Source organism: Bombus huntii, chromosome 3 (assembly GCF_024542735.1).
Source record: "Bombus huntii isolate Logan2020A chromosome 3, iyBomHunt1.1, whole genome shotgun sequence".
In the NCBI taxonomy this organism is placed as follows: Eukaryota; Metazoa; Arthropoda; class Insecta; order Hymenoptera; family Apidae; genus Bombus; species Bombus huntii.
Window position 1 is genome coordinate 11,330,282 of NC_066240.1, and position 17,086 is coordinate 11,347,367.

The following is a 17,086-nucleotide window of genomic DNA, read 5'->3' on the forward strand; positions in this document are numbered from 1 at the left end:
AACAATAATGAACTGCTTCATTCAACTAGACTTCATTATTTTATTTATTTTCTTATGGTATTTCTTCAAAGATAAATATCATGAATGGTCTGAATATTATGGACTGGAATGTGGAACAACAATGTTTAGACAACACATTGTCATTGACAGATGTACGAAAAAAATTATTTCCTACAAAGAGTAAACTTGATCGTGCACCGGTATTAAGTGAAAATAAATATACACCAAAAACATTGGTAGGTAATTGGTTTGAGCGCAGAGCAAGCGACATAAGCCAACCTGATGATTGGAGAACATTATATGAGATAGATTATAAGCCTCATGTTAATAAAACTTGGGAAATAAACCAAATTGCAAAGTGGGAAAATAAGCTTATTCAGGAGGTATATGAATATATATATATAAAATATAATCTAAAGTAAATTATAAAAAACAAATGATACATGATGTAATTTTTAAGTGACTTAATTTTTACAATAATATTGTGAAATACAATTTCATTGTAAGGGTTTACCTCAAGAACAATTTTTTGATCATAAAAAGGAATATTGTAATAATATGACAACAACTTATGATTTGTGTTATAATATTTTACCAAAAAGTTTTAATGGACCAAAAATTAGATCTTACAATGCAAGGTATATATCATTTTGTGTTAGTTATAAGTATCTCAGTTAATTATAATTATCTCAGTGCTTTAATGTTATATTCATGTTTTATAAAATTTATATTTTGTACTTGGAGACAGAGGAAATGGGTCCCTGAACAGGATCTGATGAAAAGTTTTGGTACATTAACTCAATTTGGCTTAAGAGAAGCATTAAAAGATGAATTGTACAAGAATTCACAAGAAGGAATAGCCAAATGTCAATGGTGGTCTACTTATAGGGAAGAAATTGGGGAGTTAAAGCTATTGAATATTGAACAAGATACTCAGTAAGTTATTATTTAATTTAAATTAAACCTATCAAATATATATCTTGATTTATATTTATTTTCATTGAAGATTTCACAGACGAAAAGTGAATTTTAATGTGCCAGATCTTAGACATTTCGAGCGTAAATTATCAGATTCTGAACAGTGTTTACACCCATTGAAAGTTAAAAATTCAGTGTCACATGCAAATTGAGAATATGATAATATAAAATATATTTGTCCATTAATTAATTTGTTACAAATTTTAACAAAAATGTAATATCTCGGTTGAAGATATTACAATATTTATTTTATTAAGTTACTTTAACATCACATCTTAACACAATAAACATCATATATATTCTTACAAATACACAGAACACTTTAAATTTCATTACTTATATATATATACATAACTTTTTGTGTGTTCAAAACAGCTTTTTTTCGTATTCACAAATATAATAGTAAAGTTAAAAAAAAATCAAATATTATCGATACAAAGTGAACGCAATTTCACATTATTTCATTAATTCTTAAATTTGTTGAGTTACATATATATCTTACTAGTGAACACACACGGAGAACATTTTTTTATCACAAGATTGACAGTTTAGAACGGTAATAATTAATTTTCCGTCAAACCAGTATTCTATTTTCCACTATTATGCGTTCAACTTAACATTATTGTTCAAATTTGATACTTTATAAACTGCGTATAAAAAAAATAATATTTATTTACAATTATTTATGTGAAATAAAAAAGTGAGTGATAACAATAGAAAACTTTATACTGGCAGTACATCGCTTATTTATAAATAGGTTGAAATATTATTGATTACTATCCATTAAAATAGAAATTTTAAAAAATACTATTTTTTAAAATAGTAATCAATTGCTTGAAAAATAGTGATTAACTTATTTTGTAACTAATAACTAAAATACGTATAAATGTATGTGGCAAATATAAATTTAGGAAGATCGTAAAAAATGTATGATATACCCTATCTAACGTAACAAAGTAGTACATAATACTATTATGTTTAATACAAGTGAACCACATAAAAGAACTGGTAACCAAACGGGATTTGTTACAATAGTGGCGTGACTAGGAAACGGCTGCATTTCAGAGGGACTTTTAATATCATTCATATCCATGTTTTGTCTTTGTGAACATTGATCTATAAAAGTTGAATTATTTCTTTTGTTATTTTGAGATAATGATGTTTGTGGTGTACAAAGATTGGTTGATGCAAGTTTCATTGTTTGGTTATTAATTGATTGATTTCTTGATTCCGACAATGGAAATTGAAGATTATATTGAGAAAAAGACCCAACAGGACTATTAGTTTGCCTTAGTGTATGACAGGATTGTGTCGCATCTGACATAACTGAACATTGATCAAACTCATGTATGGATGGTTCTCTAGATGGACCAAAATTAGAACCCACAGAACAAAAACCAGAACTTTGACTGGATGATCTGGACAATGATGGTGCATCTATACTTTCCTGCCAATAACCACCAGCTATCCAGGATGTTTGCATAACTGATTTTAGTTTTGGTGGTGATAAAATATTTTTTTTACCAGCCTTCTTAAAAAGTTCGGAACTTTTTGTACTATACACCTTCGTTTCAAAAATCTTAGGCATTTTAGTTGAATATTTTGGTTTATCTTCACCCAGTGATAATATGCTTAATGTCCTCAAACTGTCATTCAATGAGTAATTGCTCTCTATCATACTCTTTTTATATACAGGTGGAGAATTGAATACTGCATTATTATTGTTAATAGACATTGGTGAACACTGTGATGCCGCATTTGTGCTATAACATAAAAAATTATTTTATTTTTTGTTATATATAAAATTAGTAAAAAATTAAAACATTAAAATTGCTTACAATAAACTTTGGGAAATTGTAGATTTACAATTTATTGAATTTTCCGCATAAGGAGACATATAATCTTTCATTGTATTTGGTGTTAAATTGCTGGCAGTTTTGTTTATATTATTAGCAGTTTTAACATTGACATCAAGATTGTGCTTATTATTTGAAGTTGCTGTACATGAATCAAATAATACTGTATTTTTTGGAGAAGATTCAATTTTTTTAAATGACATATTTTTATTTACTGTACTTCTATATGACTTAGGCATGACATTTATAAAGCCTATGATTGAAATAAATAATATCATCTAAAACAAAAATAATTAATGTTGATTAATTTAATGTACTAAAATTTAATTATTAATGCAGTATATTTTATTTTAATTTATTAGCTTACCATATGATACTGAGTTATATATTCCAGAACAAACCACGAATTCTGAAAATCTGTTGTAATTAATTTAATGTCTTTAAAGGGTAAGAGTATAATCATACAAATCCATAAAAACATAAGTAATATATCAGAACTTTGTTTTTTTGTAGAAGGTATCCAACAGGCACAAAATTGAAAAAATAATCCTCCAATTGGGAAGAATATGAATTCCATGTTATACACTACCATAGATCCTAATATAGTTGAAATTATTCTGCATATTAGTTCGAAATATTTTGAATTCTGCAAAGAATGAAACAATTACAGTGAGAAATGCCATGCAAACCTTATTATTTGTTGTAATATACTTTATTACAATACTTACATTAGCAATTATACAAAATGGTTTTTGTTTAAATAACAACATTTTATATTGTGCAAGCCATAATGCTTGCTTATATAATACGTTATTTACTGTACTTTTACATTTTGCACACAATGGATATTGTTGTTCTAAGCTATCTTTAAACTTTTTCATTTCATATTCGTAATTTCTTTCATTTTTTGGTACATAATCAGATAATTTTGATATTTTTAAACTTTCATTCATGTTACATTGTTTGCAGAGACCATTATTTGCACCTTGATTGGTTGTTGTACCCTGGTTGATTGTACAGTATCTTTTCATTTCATGTGAAGATGTCTTGTATTGTTCTGGTATAGTATATGCATAATCACCATTCTAGAATTTGACATGGAAGAAAATATAGGAATAATATTCCAAAACATATATGGAATTGTAAAAGATATCACATAGGTAGCCTGTTTCTTATGTTAAGATATTCCAATAGCTTTAAAAATATTTAATAAATCAATTAATTCAACCTGGCGAAATAATCAAAATACATTATATATAAAATTTCATTGATTTAAAATTTTTGGATGTCATATGTATGATCTTCAACACCATAAATTTATATATTTTGAATAATATGGTCCACTGAATATTAGTTGAATAAATTGACTTACCTTAGAAAAGCCATTATATTGTTCACAATATGGACACATCCACCAATTTAGTTGTTGCCGCCAAATCTTTATATCTTTGTTGCAAAACCAGCAGTTTACTTTTATGGGCCATCTTAATCTAACATATAAAAAAATATGATATAATCATGACTGTAATTAGAGGGAAACAGAATAAATACTTACTTAAGTTTTTGGAAGACGGTGATGACTGTGACAACTATTAATAAAGTGATGATAAATATTGACATAAAATTGAATAATAAGTCAAATTCCATGTTTTATGTGAAGAACATATAAAAACTGAGAGCAAAGTTCATCTCCCGCCGACCGGTTAGAGTATCTTCACCTTAACCTATGCAGTCACGTGGCGTACTAAATTTTCACGTTCTACCTTATACGTTGTATATTTTGTCCTTGTCATAAAAAACACTTTCCGTCATGCGCGCTAAATTTTTTATAAAATTATAAATTAAGTAAATTGTAGCATAGTAGTATATACATTTTCCGCGTCGCCGCCTATTTTACTCCATAAATTTTTAAGCATGTATCAAAGTATCAACTATACACCATTACCATTCAATCTTACCAACCTTATGTGGAGAAACATAAAATAAGTATAATTTTGAAGAAATAAAATACAAGGCATTAAATAATAAATTTAAAGCAATATCCAATTATTTCTCGATTACTTCAGTAATATTACTCTAGAAAATTATTTGTAAGTTTGATAAATAAATAAGAAACTAAATTGACACTACAATAAAATATAAAAAATAATTATTTTACATTAGCTAAAACTAAAAAGAAGAAAAATGTATATCTGAAAATTAAAATAATTATAATTTTATGAAATCATAGTCGTAAAGGATAATTTACAATGAGCGAATGTAATCGATTTATTTTATTAAATGTTTAAGAATTTGTTTTAATAAATGATATATAAGGAATTTAATTTATTAATTTAATTTAAAAATCTGTTTAAACAATCTAATTCTTTTTACTAAAGATGGTTTATAAACAATGTACAGGAAATGTATCAATCGATATGAAACTGATTCTCGATAATGTTACAGCTACAGCAAGTAATCGATTCGTAAGTTGATATTGAGTATCCGTACGTGGTACTACGTGATCCGTACAGTGGGTATCGATGACAAGCAATTCTTGTAATATTACAAAGAAGTGTCAAGTTCTAAACTTTCTTTCTTGCTTATTTTTATAAGTAAATGGCCATATAAGAACAATTATAATTAGTAATTGATTATAAATAGTGAGTGCAACAATGACGCTCACAAATAAGGTAATTGATCGAATCTAAGCAACATGCATAATTTTACAATTATTATAGCTAGTTTTTATCCTTATATTTTAGATGGAAATAGATGAGAAACTTATTAAGGGAGAAGGTTTTAAACCGTATTACATTACTAAAATTGAAGAACTTCAATTAATCGTAGCTGAAAAAAGTCAAAATTTAAGGAGGTTACAAGCACAACGTAACGAGCTCAATGCCAAAGGTATATCAATTATGTTTTCATCTTTTTAACTAACTTTTATTTCTGTTTGATGCATTTTGCGATAAAAATTGGTGTTTTTTTGTAGTACGTATGTTACGTGAAGAATTGCAGCTTCTCCAAGAACAAGGATCATATGTTGGAGAAGTTGTTAAACCAATGGACAAGAAGAAAGTTTTGGTTAAAGTACATCCTGAAGGGAAGTTTGTAGTAGATATAGATAAAAATATTGATATTAATGATGTAACTCCAAATTCAAGAGTTGCGTTACGCAATGAAAGTTATACATTGCATAAAATTTTACCAAACAAAGTTGACCCACTTGTTTCTCTTATGATGGTGGAAAAAGTACCAGACTCTACATATGAGATGGTAGGAGGTTTAGATAAACAAATTAAAGAAATCAAAGAAGTTATTGAATTGCCTGTTAAACATCCTGAATTATTTGATGCTCTTGGGATTGCTCAACCTAAAGGTGTACTCTTGTATGGACCACCAGGTAAATAATAAAGAAGCTAATTTTTAAAATCTATCTTCTTCCTTTTAATTAAACTTAATTATATTGTTGATAAATTTGCAATTTACTTTTAGGTACAGGCAAAACATTATTAGCAAGAGCAGTTGCTCATCATACTGAATGTACTTTTATTCGTGTATCTGGTTCTGAATTGGTACAAAAGTTTATTGGTGAAGGTTCACGAATGGTTCGTGAATTGTTTGTAATGGCAAGAGAACATGCACCATCTATAATATTCATGGATGAAATAGATTCAATTGGAAGTTCTCGTATTGAATCTGGTTCTGGAGGAGATAGTGAAGTAAGTTTTACGCATTTGTTTTATCGACCAGTCGCGGTGTCGATGTTGTCACTAAGGAAAACTTGGTGTTGGTGTGTTTTTTGTACGAAGAAAGTGGATTCGTGATGCCCATTGGGTATAACCAATGTTAATGAATGAGAATAGATGGAGGAAGCCTCCTACCAACGTGGCTCATAGTTGACATTGTTCATGGCAAAAGCCCGCTTTTACCGTTAGGTAAATACCCGCTTTCTCCGTAATTTGTAAGAGTGCACAAAAAACCTAAGGATTGTTCTAAGGACCATCCATAAACCAAAAACACTTACAGGATTAGAAATTCCTTCAAGTTAATAAGATTACGATTGAAACGAATAAGTTAAAAAGCTTAAGTTTATGGTGGGTCCTTAGATTTATTGAGGATCTGAATAACGGTACGTGGGCCTTTGACGGCCAGACAACGAGGGATGGCGTACGGATTATCTCACGCGACGTAATAGCATTAGATCTGAAAATTTTAGCTTAATAATGAATGTTTTTTATCAATTTTTGATACTTAGGTTCAACGAACCATGCTTGAATTGCTCAATCAATTAGATGGTTTTGAAGCAACAAAAAATATAAAAGTCATTATGGCTACAAACAGAATTGATATATTGGATCCAGCGTTATTAAGACCGGGACGTATAGATCGTAAAATTGAATTTCCACCTCCAAATGAAGAAGCGCGACTTGATATTTTAAAAATTCATTCGAGAAAAATGAATTTAACACGTGGTATAAATTTAAGGAAAATTGCCGAACTCATGCCTGGTGCGTCAGGTGCAGAAGTGAAGGTAATTAATATAACGTTTTGCAGTATGCTAAGATATATTTTTATTGTTAAAATTATCTATTTATTTATTTGTTTTCAGGGTGTATGCACAGAAGCCGGTATGTATGCTCTCAGAGAACGTCGTGTTCATGTTACTCAAGAAGATTTTGAAATGGCTGTAGCAAAAGTTATGCAGAAAGATTCAGAAAAAAATATGTCCATCAAGAAATTATGGAAGTAATTAGTTTTATCCTGCAATTCTTTCTTTCTATACCATTTCGCACTTTTTGTAAAACCATCTGTAAATTCTATATAACTTTGATTAAAATGTATACAAAACAAAGATTATAGTTGTAAGAAAAAATTCATTAAATTCATTATTATATAGATTAGTGGTGTTTATACTAATATACAGGTGATTCCCTTTCTCAATTTTAAACAACTTGGTGTTTTTCTTGAAAATATACTATTTTCTATAGTCTATCTAAGGAGGTGGGCAATAAACATAAACGTATTACAATCTTCGTTTACGCTTATTGTGTGACAACGACTATACCTAAATCGCGTCATTTCCGTCCTCATCTTGTTGAACAGACTATAGAGATTTATTTCTTTTTGTGTATCCCTACTCCTAAATTTTTCGTTTGTGGTGGCATGTAGCGCTGTAGAACGACGTGTTGCATTACATGTCCATTTCAATCCGTTTGTACGTAAATAAGTTACGAGCTTTCAATTAAAATAATTTTCCTATAAAAAGTACAGTTTATTGCAATTCAAAATGGGTGGTAAAAGAAGAAAAATTGGAAAGCAGAGGAAGGATAAATTTTACCAATTAGCAAAAGAAACTGGTAAGAATTTAAAAATATTCTTTTATAAATGAAATAAAGGTTTAAAAAATTAAACTGTTTCCTTATCCAATAAATGATTTAATGTGAAATATTTAATGTTGCATGTGATTTACTTTTAAAGTTTTATTTCATTATATATTATTTACAAGTAGCTCTTTTAATAGGTTATATTTTATAGGTTATAGGTCACGTGCTGCTTTTAAATTAATTCAGATGAATCGAAAATTTGAGTTTTTACAAAAATCCCGAGTATGCATAGATTTGTGTGCAGCTCCTGGAGGGTGGATGCAAATCGCTCGACAAAATATGCCAGTATCTTCTGTAATAATAGGTGTAGACTTGTTTCCCATAAAGCCCATTCCAGGATGTATTAGTTTAGTTGAAGATATAACAACAGACAAATGCCGTGTATCAATATCACGTGAATTGAAAACTTGGAAAGCTGACGTTGTACTTCATGATGGAGCACCAAATGTTGGTAAAAACTGGCTCCATGATGCATATCAACAAATTGTCTTAACTCTAGCTGCTCTTAAAATGGCAACATATTTCTTACGACCTGGTGGTTGGTTTATAACTAAAGTTTTTCGTTCAAAAGATTATAATGCACTAGTTTGGGTGTTAAAGCAATTATTCAGGAAGGTATATATAACATTTTTATCATAGAAATATAATTTTCAATATATTAATATTGAATTTCTGTGTTTTAAATTAGGTACATGCAACTAAACCACAAGCATCACGTGCAGAATCTGCTGAAATTTTTGTTGTTTGTCAGTATTATATTGCACCAGATAAATTAGATCCTAAATTTTTAGATCCAAAATATGTTTTCTCAGAATTAGAAATTGAGCCCACAAATAAATTAAATGTATATAATCCTGCGAAAAAGAAAGATAAAGTGGAGGGTTACCCAGAAAATGATTATACTTTATATCATAAGCTATCTGTTAAAGATTTTATAGCACATGAAAATGCTGTGGAAGCATTGCAGAATGCTTCTGAAATTGTTTTTGATGATGAAACAATAGCAAATCATGAGAAGACCACCAAAGAAATTAAGGAATGTTGTAAGGATATTAAAGTATTAGGAAAAAAGGATTTACGAAGTTTAATTAATTGGTGGAAGGCAGTAAAGGAATCTTTAAAAGAAAAAGAACCAGATGAAAATGTACAAAATTTGCCTGATGAGGCAACAAAAGCACCATCTATGAGTCAAGAAGAACTGGAAGATTTGGAAGATGAACAAATTAGAAAACAAATAGAAGAACTTAGAGAAGAAGAAGCTAGAGAGCTTAAACGGAAAAAGAAGAAAGCTAACAAAGAAAGGCAAAAATTAAATGAACGATTGAAACTAAAAATGATTCATAAAGGAAATGAAGGTCCTGTATTAGAAGGAGATGATATGTTTAGTTTAAAAGACATTAAAACACATCAACAGTTAGCAAATATAATAGATCAAGATCCTGATCTAGTAGCACAAAGTGATGTAGATTCAGATGCAGAACAAAGAAAACCAAAAAAGGTTAGATATAATAAGGATGAAGGACATTTAGATAGCTCAAATTTATACTATAAAACAGAAGATAGTGAACCAGAGGATTCAAGCGATGCTTCAGATGATGATTCAGACAGCAATAAGTCAGGCTTAGGTATTTATTGTTGTATTTATTGTTATAATTTCTTTTTATATTTATAAAAGCTTGTAATATTTTTACACAAATGAATTTTAGGTTTAAATGAATCTGACGACGACGATACAAAGAAAGTTTCTAAAAAGAGAAAAAATATTGATGAAGATCCAGAGAATCCTTTATTAACTGATTTAGATCATAGAGACAAGAAAACTAAAAGAATTCACAAAGCAGAATTATGGTTTGAGAAGGATATATTTAAAAACTTAGAAGTTGAAAAGGATGAAGATTTTGAATTGGATAAAATGGTCGAGGAATATAAAAAGAAAGGGGGTCGTATAATAGGACAAGACGGTTCCATAGATAGTGATAAAGAAAGTAAAGTAAAAAAATCTAAGAATATACAAAAAAAGAAACAAGGAGATGACGAGGACAATAACGACTATAATAGTGATGATACAGACTCTGATTATGATGTTGACAAAATGGTTTCAACTACAAAATCTAAAAAAGATAAAATTAGCGGCAAAGATAATCCTCAGGCGACTAGTAAGTATATTACATGAATATAGAAGAATAGCTTTATGTAGTAAATATAGAACATAATGTAATTATATGTATAATATATAGGTGCAAAATCAAAGAAAAGGAAACGTTTATCAGAAGAAGATTTAGCATTAGGATCACTATTAATTCAAAGTAAAAAAACTCGAAGGGATTTAGTAGATTCAGCCTGGAATAGATATGCATTTAATGATGAAAAATTACCAGATTGGTTTGTACAAGATGAAGAAAAACACATGAAGAATGTGATGCCGGTACCTAAGGAACTTGTTGATGAATATAAAAAACGTGTTGAGGACTTAAATGTTAGACCAATCAAAAAAGTAATAGAAGCAAAGTCAAGAAAGAAGCGAAGAGCGTTACGTAAATTAGAAAAAGCAAAGAAAAAAGTGGAAACAATAATGGATAACACTGACATTAGCGATAGAGAGAAAGCGAAACAAGTTCAAGCGTAAGTGCAAGTTTTTGATGATAATACTAATTCAGTTTGTATTTCTGTATTATATATGGTTGATTCTTTTTGTAGATTATATAAGAAAGCCCATAAAGAGCCGAAGAAGAATGTTACTTACGTAGTGATGAAAAAACATATGGCACAGAAAAAAGCGGCAAGACCACCAGGTGTTAAAGGACGTTATAAATTGGTTGATCCGAGAATGAAGAAAGATTTACGTGCGGCGAAAGCAAAAGAAAAAACTAAGGGACGCGGAAAGAAGAATAGTGGTGGTAAACCACTTCGAGGGAAGTTTAAAGCTCAGAAGAGAAAAAAGACAAAATAATTTATTTTATGTAGAATACAAAATGATTGTATAAATTTGTAATCTCTACTTCTTTATAATCCTAAACTTTTAACAACAGTATGACAAAACACCGAAAAACAGATATTACTTTGCAATATTTTTGTAACAGTGTAAATAATGCATTTTGTACATAAATACATATTGTGTATATAGTTTACACAACCATTTTTGTACATATATTGTATATTTACATTTATTGACACACCTGCAAAGTTAAGTAAATAATTAAGGTTCGTAAAATGCGAAAAAATTTTATAAATAAATTTATCAATATTTAGGAAATACATTAAGAATTCTTTCCAAAAGAATAAAAGAAAAAGAAGATAATATAAATGCAGACGTTTTTTCTGAGATGAAGGTAAAATGATGCTTGATATGATTCATAAAGTGATGCAGCGCGAGGCTAAATGATATAGATAAATTTCACTACTCACCTGTCCAGCTGCGTAAAGCCTCCCACTATGATCAACATGGTATTACATTTCCCCTTCTCTATACTTCCACTGCTAACGGCACCCTTCCTGGGTGTATTCCGTGCATCGAACATTCTGATGCAATCGTGGCTGCGTAGCGTCGGGACGCTGCGGTCGATGTCAAGGACAAGGCCGATGGCATTTAGAAAGATCGTTTTACGTCGACGTTGTTGCAATGAAAGTGGCGTCGATGAGACTTTTTTTGGCTCGCTGCCAAAAATCGCATCATCGCCTTCCGGCTTCATCATTGGTGTTAGTTTCTAGAAATATACATACATGTACACATGCAGTGTGATTTACTACTACGATTGTTCTCTATTTTTTCTCTATTTTCTATGTTGTTGATATTGTTAGAAAGTGTTTTTATTATTTAAGAATTTGTGTTAATTGCCAGAAAATTGAGGAAATATTAACGATGATGTAACTACGCAGAGGCGACCCGTTGCAACGGTCGATGTCAAGGCCGAGCTTAGTAACACATAAATTTCATAATACGATGAAATGCAGTATCTTTGGTACATAGCGAATACATTGGAAGTAAATAGATTGTAATTACATGTTTCTAGGTTTCTGTAAAAGGTTTTCCATATATGATCTTATTACACCTGTTGAAAGATATAATCTTTAAAGCATTTCAAAATATTATTGGTAACAAAATCCGATTTTCATTTCTACGAATATTTTAAGAGATAGAAAAACCATTAAATATTATGTACTTATAAAGGTTAATCATTTATATTAAAACGTTTATCATGGGAATGTATTTTCTTTTTCGAAGAAATTGTGATATGGGGTTTTTATTAAAACACGTTTATGATCTACGATATTAGAGCAGAGGTACGTTTAATATGAATTGCAATTGTGATAGCTTATATTCGTTACTTCCTCGAAGATAATTTTAGAAAATCGTAATCAGTTTAATTTTAAAAGACGCACCGATATATCTCGGGCGTGGTAATATCCACTTGTTCTAATTTGCCTAGCGCGAGCCAAGTTTGCATTCGGCGCCAAACACTTGTAGGCACTGTAACGATGTTCGTAAATCTTAAAGATGTAGTGGCGCCAACGTTGATGACTTTTAGAAGAAGAGCTGTTTCTAACTTTCGATTTTTAAGTCATCAGTAAGTATGTCATTATCGTGGAATATATATATACGTTTTACTTCGTATATTATCAAATGTATATTATCAAAAGTCTTATTCCAATTGCTAAATTGTTGTAACTCTTCGTTGCATCTCCATGTTAATAGAGGTTAAGTAAAAATTCATTTATGTATAAGAAGAATTGTTCACGTACATATATTATGAAACAATATTCTAATTACGGTTAGGTTATCGACTTTTTTAATTGAATCATCTGATAACATTGAATGTATAAGTTGAACTTAGTAAATTTCGAAACCTTGAACTAAACAGATGGCTTTCAATTCGAGTTAAAATTATGACTAGAAATTGTACCAGAAATACCTACAATTGAAAAATAGGCTATAGTGTAACGAATGAGAAACATTTGGTGAAACGTGTTTTTCAACAACACTATCGGCGAATAATGTATCATGATAATTATGACAAGGAACGTGTTCGATTTTTAGAAATATCAAGTGTTGATAAGATATTGTTTTTGGTACTGGTATTTATTCTTTTTTTAGTAGTATAAACAATGACCAATTGACGTATGTTACTCGGTCAGGTCAAGTTTCCTGGCTTAGGCTCTTTTATGAAAGATTGTCGGTGTGTATATGTATCTTTACGCGGTTGGCGCTTACGTCAAGGGCGACCTCGACTTTCCACCGTCTCTAATCTGTATGAGGATCGTTTGCGAGACAAGCATTTCATTTTCACTGTGTGTAACATTAGATATAAGCCTTAAGACTTTGTAATCTCTTTATGAACACATCGAACACTTCATTTTCTCTTTCATCGACTATATTGTCAATTCACACAAGAAGTGAATTCACTAAATGTATCAGATAAGAATCTCATTCAGTTTATTGCTCTGTTCTTATTTATTTTGGCATTTAATTAGAGAAACTTGATTAATGATTAAGTTTTATTTGTTTACCTATTCTAATTTTGAAAATAAAGTAAATATTCTGCAGATTATGCCCACATTAAAGCTGATAGATCGTTATGATTATTTTGGTTAATATAAAAGTTTTTACTTTTTACTACTATCGTCTCAAGTCTTAAAACCTAAAATTGCCTAATATTTCAATGCAAAGATTATCTAGCTAAGTATAAAGAAATATTAAAAATCAACCTACGCTGTTGCTGCCTTAGCTATTTATAGTATAAATCTGTTACTATAAAATACAATCAGATCACTTGATTGTGGTTTCAAGTGGCAGGAATTTAAAACTTCCTATATTGCAGTAATATCGTCCACATATTCGTCCTTTTGAAAAGGTAAATGATATATTGGAATTCCTGTTGCAACTTTTCTTGTTATTTCCACATGTAACTTTGGACCATAAAACCAAAAATCGAATGGGTAAAACGCTGAATGAAAATGAAAATGGGGTGATTGATAGTAAAAGTAAAAATTGCGAGCATATGTACATGAACCGGAACGAATTGGGCAGACATGCATAGTGAGACTGAGATATAGGGGAAAAAAGAGAAAAGTTACGATGGTAAGGGTAGATGCAGTGAGACAAGAGCTGACGCGTGGTACATAATTGAGAATCGTTAACGCGTCCTCGAGGGAGATCGAGCGGCTGGATTTTGCTAGGTCCTCTCTTACTCTCCGCCGCCGTTACCATCAGCTTGCCTGCCTCTTCTCGTCCCGACTTCCTAGCCACGGTGTTGGTGACCTTCAACCGATCAAGAGTGGATGGACCTCGTTGGCCAGCGGGCCGAGGTATAAGGTCAAGGTTACTGTCGTCGGTGTGCACGGGATATGCGACCTCCGGGATATGCATCGAGCGAGATGCGCGCGCAATCAGCGCATGCGCGCCGCCAGCCGGCTTGTCGTGCGTCGCAGCGTGTCGCGCAAGTCATTGCCAAGGTCTTTGCTGGTCACGGGCAAACCGTTATAAGTAGCGATGGACACGAACCGAAATGCAATTTTCAGACTATATAATTAATATATATATTATTAAATACTTTTAGAATATTCGTTTGAATTCGATGATTGGACAAATTATGAATCTGTATTGTACATGTATGTATATTGTATGATTTTGGGATTTTTTACGAATGACGCTATTAAGTTGTTATATAGGTTATGAATGAATTTGTTAATTAAAATATTCAGATATCGATTGATTATTACTAATGCATTTATATATAGTATGATAGCGTAATAAGATGTATATATTTCTAACGACAAATCGAATTCGTAATAAAACAAATATATAAAAAATTAATATTAAGTTTGCGCACGCTGAGTAAAGTTATTTTAAAATTTGTATTGTACTTGCTTTAATTAACTTTACAGAACTTGAATTTGGTACAAGATCACGAGGATTTCGATCCCATCGCTAGTTGTATGTAGCCGGTTGAGACTGATGCAAAGCCGCCGATGATTTTTCTAGGGTAAGCTGTACTATTAACGCCTATTACGCCTAGAACATTTTTTACATTGTGACATGAGATGAAAGTTCTAATTAGAATGGCTAAGAGTTATTGATTACTGATTAAAGCAAAAAATGTAGCAGCTCATTAGGACACAGACATAAATGAATAATGAATAAATTAATGTTTTATTGTATTCATCTTTTTTTATATTTAATTAAATAGTACTCCTTGTGGTGATCCCAGAATATGAAAAGCTAAATATTGTATCAACTTTTTGTCATAGAAAAGAACATAAGGAAAAGGATCTAAATGTTTGTGGTAGGTTTCTACCTATAATGTAGGGTGACAAAGTACATATCAAGCTTTTACGAGTTTTCTCGTGAAGTGGGAACTACTTCCACCTCTGGGTAATATTAGTCTTGAGCATGCTACCATCTGTTTTCTGATGTAACCTACTTATATCTACGTTATAGAATACATTCTGCAATGTATATGGTGCTCGAATGTGAACTTGCGTAAATCTCTTATGGATAAGAAACAGAGTATTGCTCTAGTTCTTTTATCTTATAGAAAATATATTGGAATATATTTTTCGAAAGAAGCATATTTAATATATATTTTCTAAATGCATTATTTGCAGGATATTTCAGTAGAATAAAATTCCCAAATTGAAATTATAAAAATCAGGAGATCAAAAAATTTATAAGGAAATGCGTTGCTTTGCAAAATTTAGTAGTTTGAATTGCCTATTTTTTTTAAATTGTAGGAAAAAGCAATCATGAAAGAAATAAACGCGCGCGTCGCGACGCCTGCGTCACTACACCCGGCGTACATCCATGGCCAAGGTTCTCCCCGGTCACGGGCAACCCGTTATACGTAGCTGGGAGCCAACACTTGCCCGAGGTCGTCCATGACTGTCTTATTCGCCCCAAGGCTTGGGAAAAGTTGATCTCAGGAAGATCCACCTAATACGCTATGAAAATATACAACGTAGAGATGAACGTTATTTTCATGCATACAAATGATTTTACCTTGAATTAAAACATTCAAAAGAAGAACTTTGTACGTTAAAGGTAAACAAGAGTTCAATTATGATTGAACGAATACAATATTTAATTTGCTTATAGGTTATGTAAATCATCTAAATTTGGTTGAATATGAAAAATAGTTTTGTAAATGTTTAGCCAGAACGAATAATTTAGAATGTAGCGCTCTTATATCGAATCATTTTAGCCGCTTAAGTAGTTCTTTGTACCAAATCACTAGGTTCCAACTCGATTAGTGTCGATTAGCGTTATTAATGGGATCTTACACGTTGTGCTCGTTGAAAGTTGAGTCGAGGACGGATTATTGTTTAAGGATGAAAGATTCCCTAATAAAAGGTGGCTTTATTTGACCCATTATCTTCAATAGACAATTAATTTGTCTTATACATTAACAAGAATAAGCGAATTTTTATGTTCAAGAGTACAAGTTGCGTATGAACAACTCTAATTAGTGAAATAAATTCTGCATCTAACTTCAGAACAAGAAATGCTATATAAACTTCTTCAGTACTAAAAGAAGTTTACATTCTTGACACAATTTCAGTAGGTGATATTTCTACTCTATTACCAGCCAATTAGATCATGATCAATTTTTAATTTAACTTTGAGTAACTTCAAACGTGTTCTTATTAAATGATAAATATTCTTCCACATATGTTAGTAAAATCAGAAATCTATCAATATTTTCTTTGTGTTTAGAGTTAAAGATGAAGTTCATATATATATATATTGCAGGATACAAAATATTAAAGCAAACGAATATTTAGTCATACCAGGAAGTTCTCTTTTGAAGATTCAGTTTTACGAGCTATAAGAAGCAAGACGAGAGAAGGCCTAGTGGAGCGAACTAAAAGTAAATTCTCTTTCATGTCCTT

General features: G+C 30.7%; 5 protein-coding genes and 1 long non-coding RNA gene across 15 annotated transcripts in view; 4 read left to right on the forward strand and 2 right to left on the reverse strand.

The window, feature by feature from the left end:
* Positions 1 to 428: 428 nt before the first annotated feature.
* LOC126863670 (uncharacterized) lies at positions 429 to 5,391 on the forward strand. Of its 3 annotated transcripts, XM_050614084.1 has the most exons (3): positions 429 to 638; positions 745 to 936; positions 1,007 to 1,130. In XM_050614084.1, exons 1-3 carry the CDS (start codon positions 559 to 561, stop codon positions 1,128 to 1,130), a joined length of 396 nt encoding a protein of 131 aa, XP_050470041.1. In that variant the 5' UTR covers positions 429 to 558. The 3 variants fall into 3 exon arrangements, with proteins under 3 accessions (XP_050470041.1, XP_050470042.1, XP_050470040.1); XM_050614085.1 differs by lacking the exon at positions 1,007 to 1,130 and adding an exon at positions 5,280 to 5,391 and having other exon boundaries at positions 429 to 936; XM_050614083.1 differs by having other exon boundaries at positions 429 to 936.
* On the reverse strand, positions 1,127 to 4,861 carry LOC126863619 (uncharacterized). Of its 2 annotated transcripts, XM_050613952.1 has the most exons (6): positions 4,390 to 4,859; positions 4,207 to 4,324; positions 3,563 to 3,919; positions 3,202 to 3,480; positions 2,817 to 3,112; positions 1,127 to 2,741 (listed from the first exon to the last, which is right to left on the reverse strand). In XM_050613952.1, exons 1-6 carry the CDS (start codon positions 4,479 to 4,481, stop codon positions 1,922 to 1,924), a joined length of 1,962 nt encoding a protein of 653 aa, XP_050469909.1. In that variant the 5' UTR covers positions 4,482 to 4,859; the 3' UTR covers positions 1,127 to 1,921. The 2 variants fall into 2 exon arrangements, with proteins under 2 accessions (XP_050469909.1, XP_050469910.1); XM_050613953.1 differs by having other exon boundaries at positions 3,563 to 4,062; positions 4,207 to 4,861.
* On the forward strand, positions 5,322 to 7,715 carry LOC126863639 (26S proteasome regulatory subunit 8). Its single transcript, XM_050614019.1, has 6 exons — positions 5,322 to 5,506; positions 5,579 to 5,723; positions 5,809 to 6,219; positions 6,312 to 6,538; positions 7,075 to 7,350; positions 7,429 to 7,715. Exons 1-6 carry the CDS (start codon positions 5,489 to 5,491, stop codon positions 7,567 to 7,569), a joined length of 1,218 nt encoding a protein of 405 aa, XP_050469976.1. The 5' UTR covers positions 5,322 to 5,488; the 3' UTR covers positions 7,570 to 7,715.
* A 247-nt stretch (positions 7,716 to 7,962) lies between these two features.
* LOC126863610 (pre-rRNA 2'-O-ribose RNA methyltransferase FTSJ3) lies at positions 7,963 to 11,351 on the forward strand. Its single transcript, XM_050613931.1, has 6 exons — positions 7,963 to 8,176; positions 8,355 to 8,818; positions 8,892 to 9,828; positions 9,910 to 10,359; positions 10,441 to 10,825; positions 10,901 to 11,351. The coding sequence occupies exons 1-6, from the start codon at positions 8,107 to 8,109 to the stop codon at positions 11,151 to 11,153; spliced, it is 2,559 nt and encodes an 852-aa protein (XP_050469888.1). The 5' UTR covers positions 7,963 to 8,106; the 3' UTR covers positions 11,154 to 11,351.
* Positions 11,137 to 14,567, reverse strand: LOC126863666 (uncharacterized). Of its 2 annotated transcripts, XM_050614080.1 has the most exons (3): positions 14,406 to 14,567; positions 11,609 to 11,907; positions 11,137 to 11,379 (listed from the first exon to the last, which is right to left on the reverse strand). In XM_050614080.1, exons 1-3 carry the CDS (start codon positions 14,565 to 14,567, stop codon positions 11,259 to 11,261), a joined length of 582 nt encoding a protein of 193 aa, XP_050470037.1. In that variant the 3' UTR covers positions 11,137 to 11,258. The 2 variants fall into 2 exon arrangements, 1 of the variants encoding a protein (XP_050470037.1); XR_007688938.1 differs by lacking the exon at positions 14,406 to 14,567 and adding an exon at positions 12,584 to 12,684 and having other exon boundaries at positions 11,137 to 11,907.
* A 98-nt stretch (positions 14,568 to 14,665) lies between these two features.
* Positions 14,666 to 17,086, forward strand: part of LOC126863685 (uncharacterized) — a 238,782-nt gene continuing 236,361 nt past the window's right edge. For 5 of the 6 annotated variants that reach the window (XR_007688945.1, XR_007688948.1, XR_007688946.1 and 2 more), the window contains exons 1-3: positions 14,666 to 14,809; positions 15,086 to 15,183; positions 15,932 to 16,238. This is a non-coding gene — a long non-coding RNA (uncharacterized LOC126863685). Of the gene's footprint in view, positions 14,810 to 15,085; positions 15,184 to 15,931; positions 16,239 to 16,946; positions 17,083 to 17,086 lie in introns of those variants that run through there. The other variant, XR_007688950.1, reaches the window with a different exon arrangement.

What these genes read in the sequence shown, in the direction of transcription:
- LOC126863670 (XM_050614083.1), top strand. Translation starts at nt 572, where the DNA reads ATGATTTGTGTTATAATATTTTACCAAAAAGTTTTAATGGACCAAAAA. An exon ending in AATATTGAACAAGATACTCA is followed by an intron (nt 937 to 1,006) that starts GTAAGTTATTAT and finishes TTTTCATTGAAG; the next exon opens with ATTTCACAGACGAAAAGTGA.
- LOC126863619 (XM_050613952.1), bottom strand. Translation starts at nt 4,481, where the DNA reads ATGGAATTTGACTTATTATTCAATTTTATGTCAATATTTATCATCACT. An exon ending in CATTTTGTATAATTGCTAAT is followed by an intron (nt 3,481 to 3,562) that starts GTAAGTATTGTA and finishes CATTCTTTGCAG; the next exon opens with AATTCAAAATATTTCGAACT. An exon ending in ACAATTTCCCAAAGTTTATT is followed by an intron (nt 2,742 to 2,816) that starts GTAAGCAATTTT and finishes TTTATGTTATAG; the next exon opens with CACAAATGCGGCATCACAGT.
- LOC126863639 (XM_050614019.1), top strand. An exon ending in GTTCTGGAGGAGATAGTGAA is followed by an intron (nt 6,539 to 7,074) that starts GTAAGTTTTACG and finishes TTTGATACTTAG; the next exon opens with GTTCAACGAACCATGCTTGA. An exon ending in CGTCAGGTGCAGAAGTGAAG is followed by an intron (nt 7,351 to 7,428) that starts GTAATTAATATA and finishes ATTTGTTTTCAG; the next exon opens with GGTGTATGCACAGAAGCCGG.
- LOC126863610 (XM_050613931.1), top strand. Translation starts at nt 8,107, where the DNA reads ATGGGTGGTAAAAGAAGAAAAATTGGAAAGCAGAGGAAGGATAAATTT. An exon ending in CAGCAATAAGTCAGGCTTAG is followed by an intron (nt 9,829 to 9,909) that starts GTATTTATTGTT and finishes AATGAATTTTAG; the next exon opens with GTTTAAATGAATCTGACGAC. An exon ending in AAAGCGAAACAAGTTCAAGC is followed by an intron (nt 10,826 to 10,900) that starts GTAAGTGCAAGT and finishes TTCTTTTTGTAG; the next exon opens with ATTATATAAGAAAGCCCATA.
- LOC126863666 (XM_050614080.1), bottom strand. Translation starts at nt 14,567, where the DNA reads ATGCATATCCCGGAGGTCGCATATCCCGTGCACACCGACGACAGTAAC. An exon ending in AAGAGGCAGGCAAGCTGATG is followed by an intron (nt 11,908 to 14,405) that starts GTAACGGCGGCG and finishes GTATATTTCTAG; the next exon opens with AAACTAACACCAATGATGAA. An exon ending in GGCTTTACGCAGCTGGACAG is followed by an intron (nt 11,380 to 11,608) that starts GTGAGTAGTGAA and finishes TTAACTTTGCAG; the next exon opens with GTGTGTCAATAAATGTAAAT.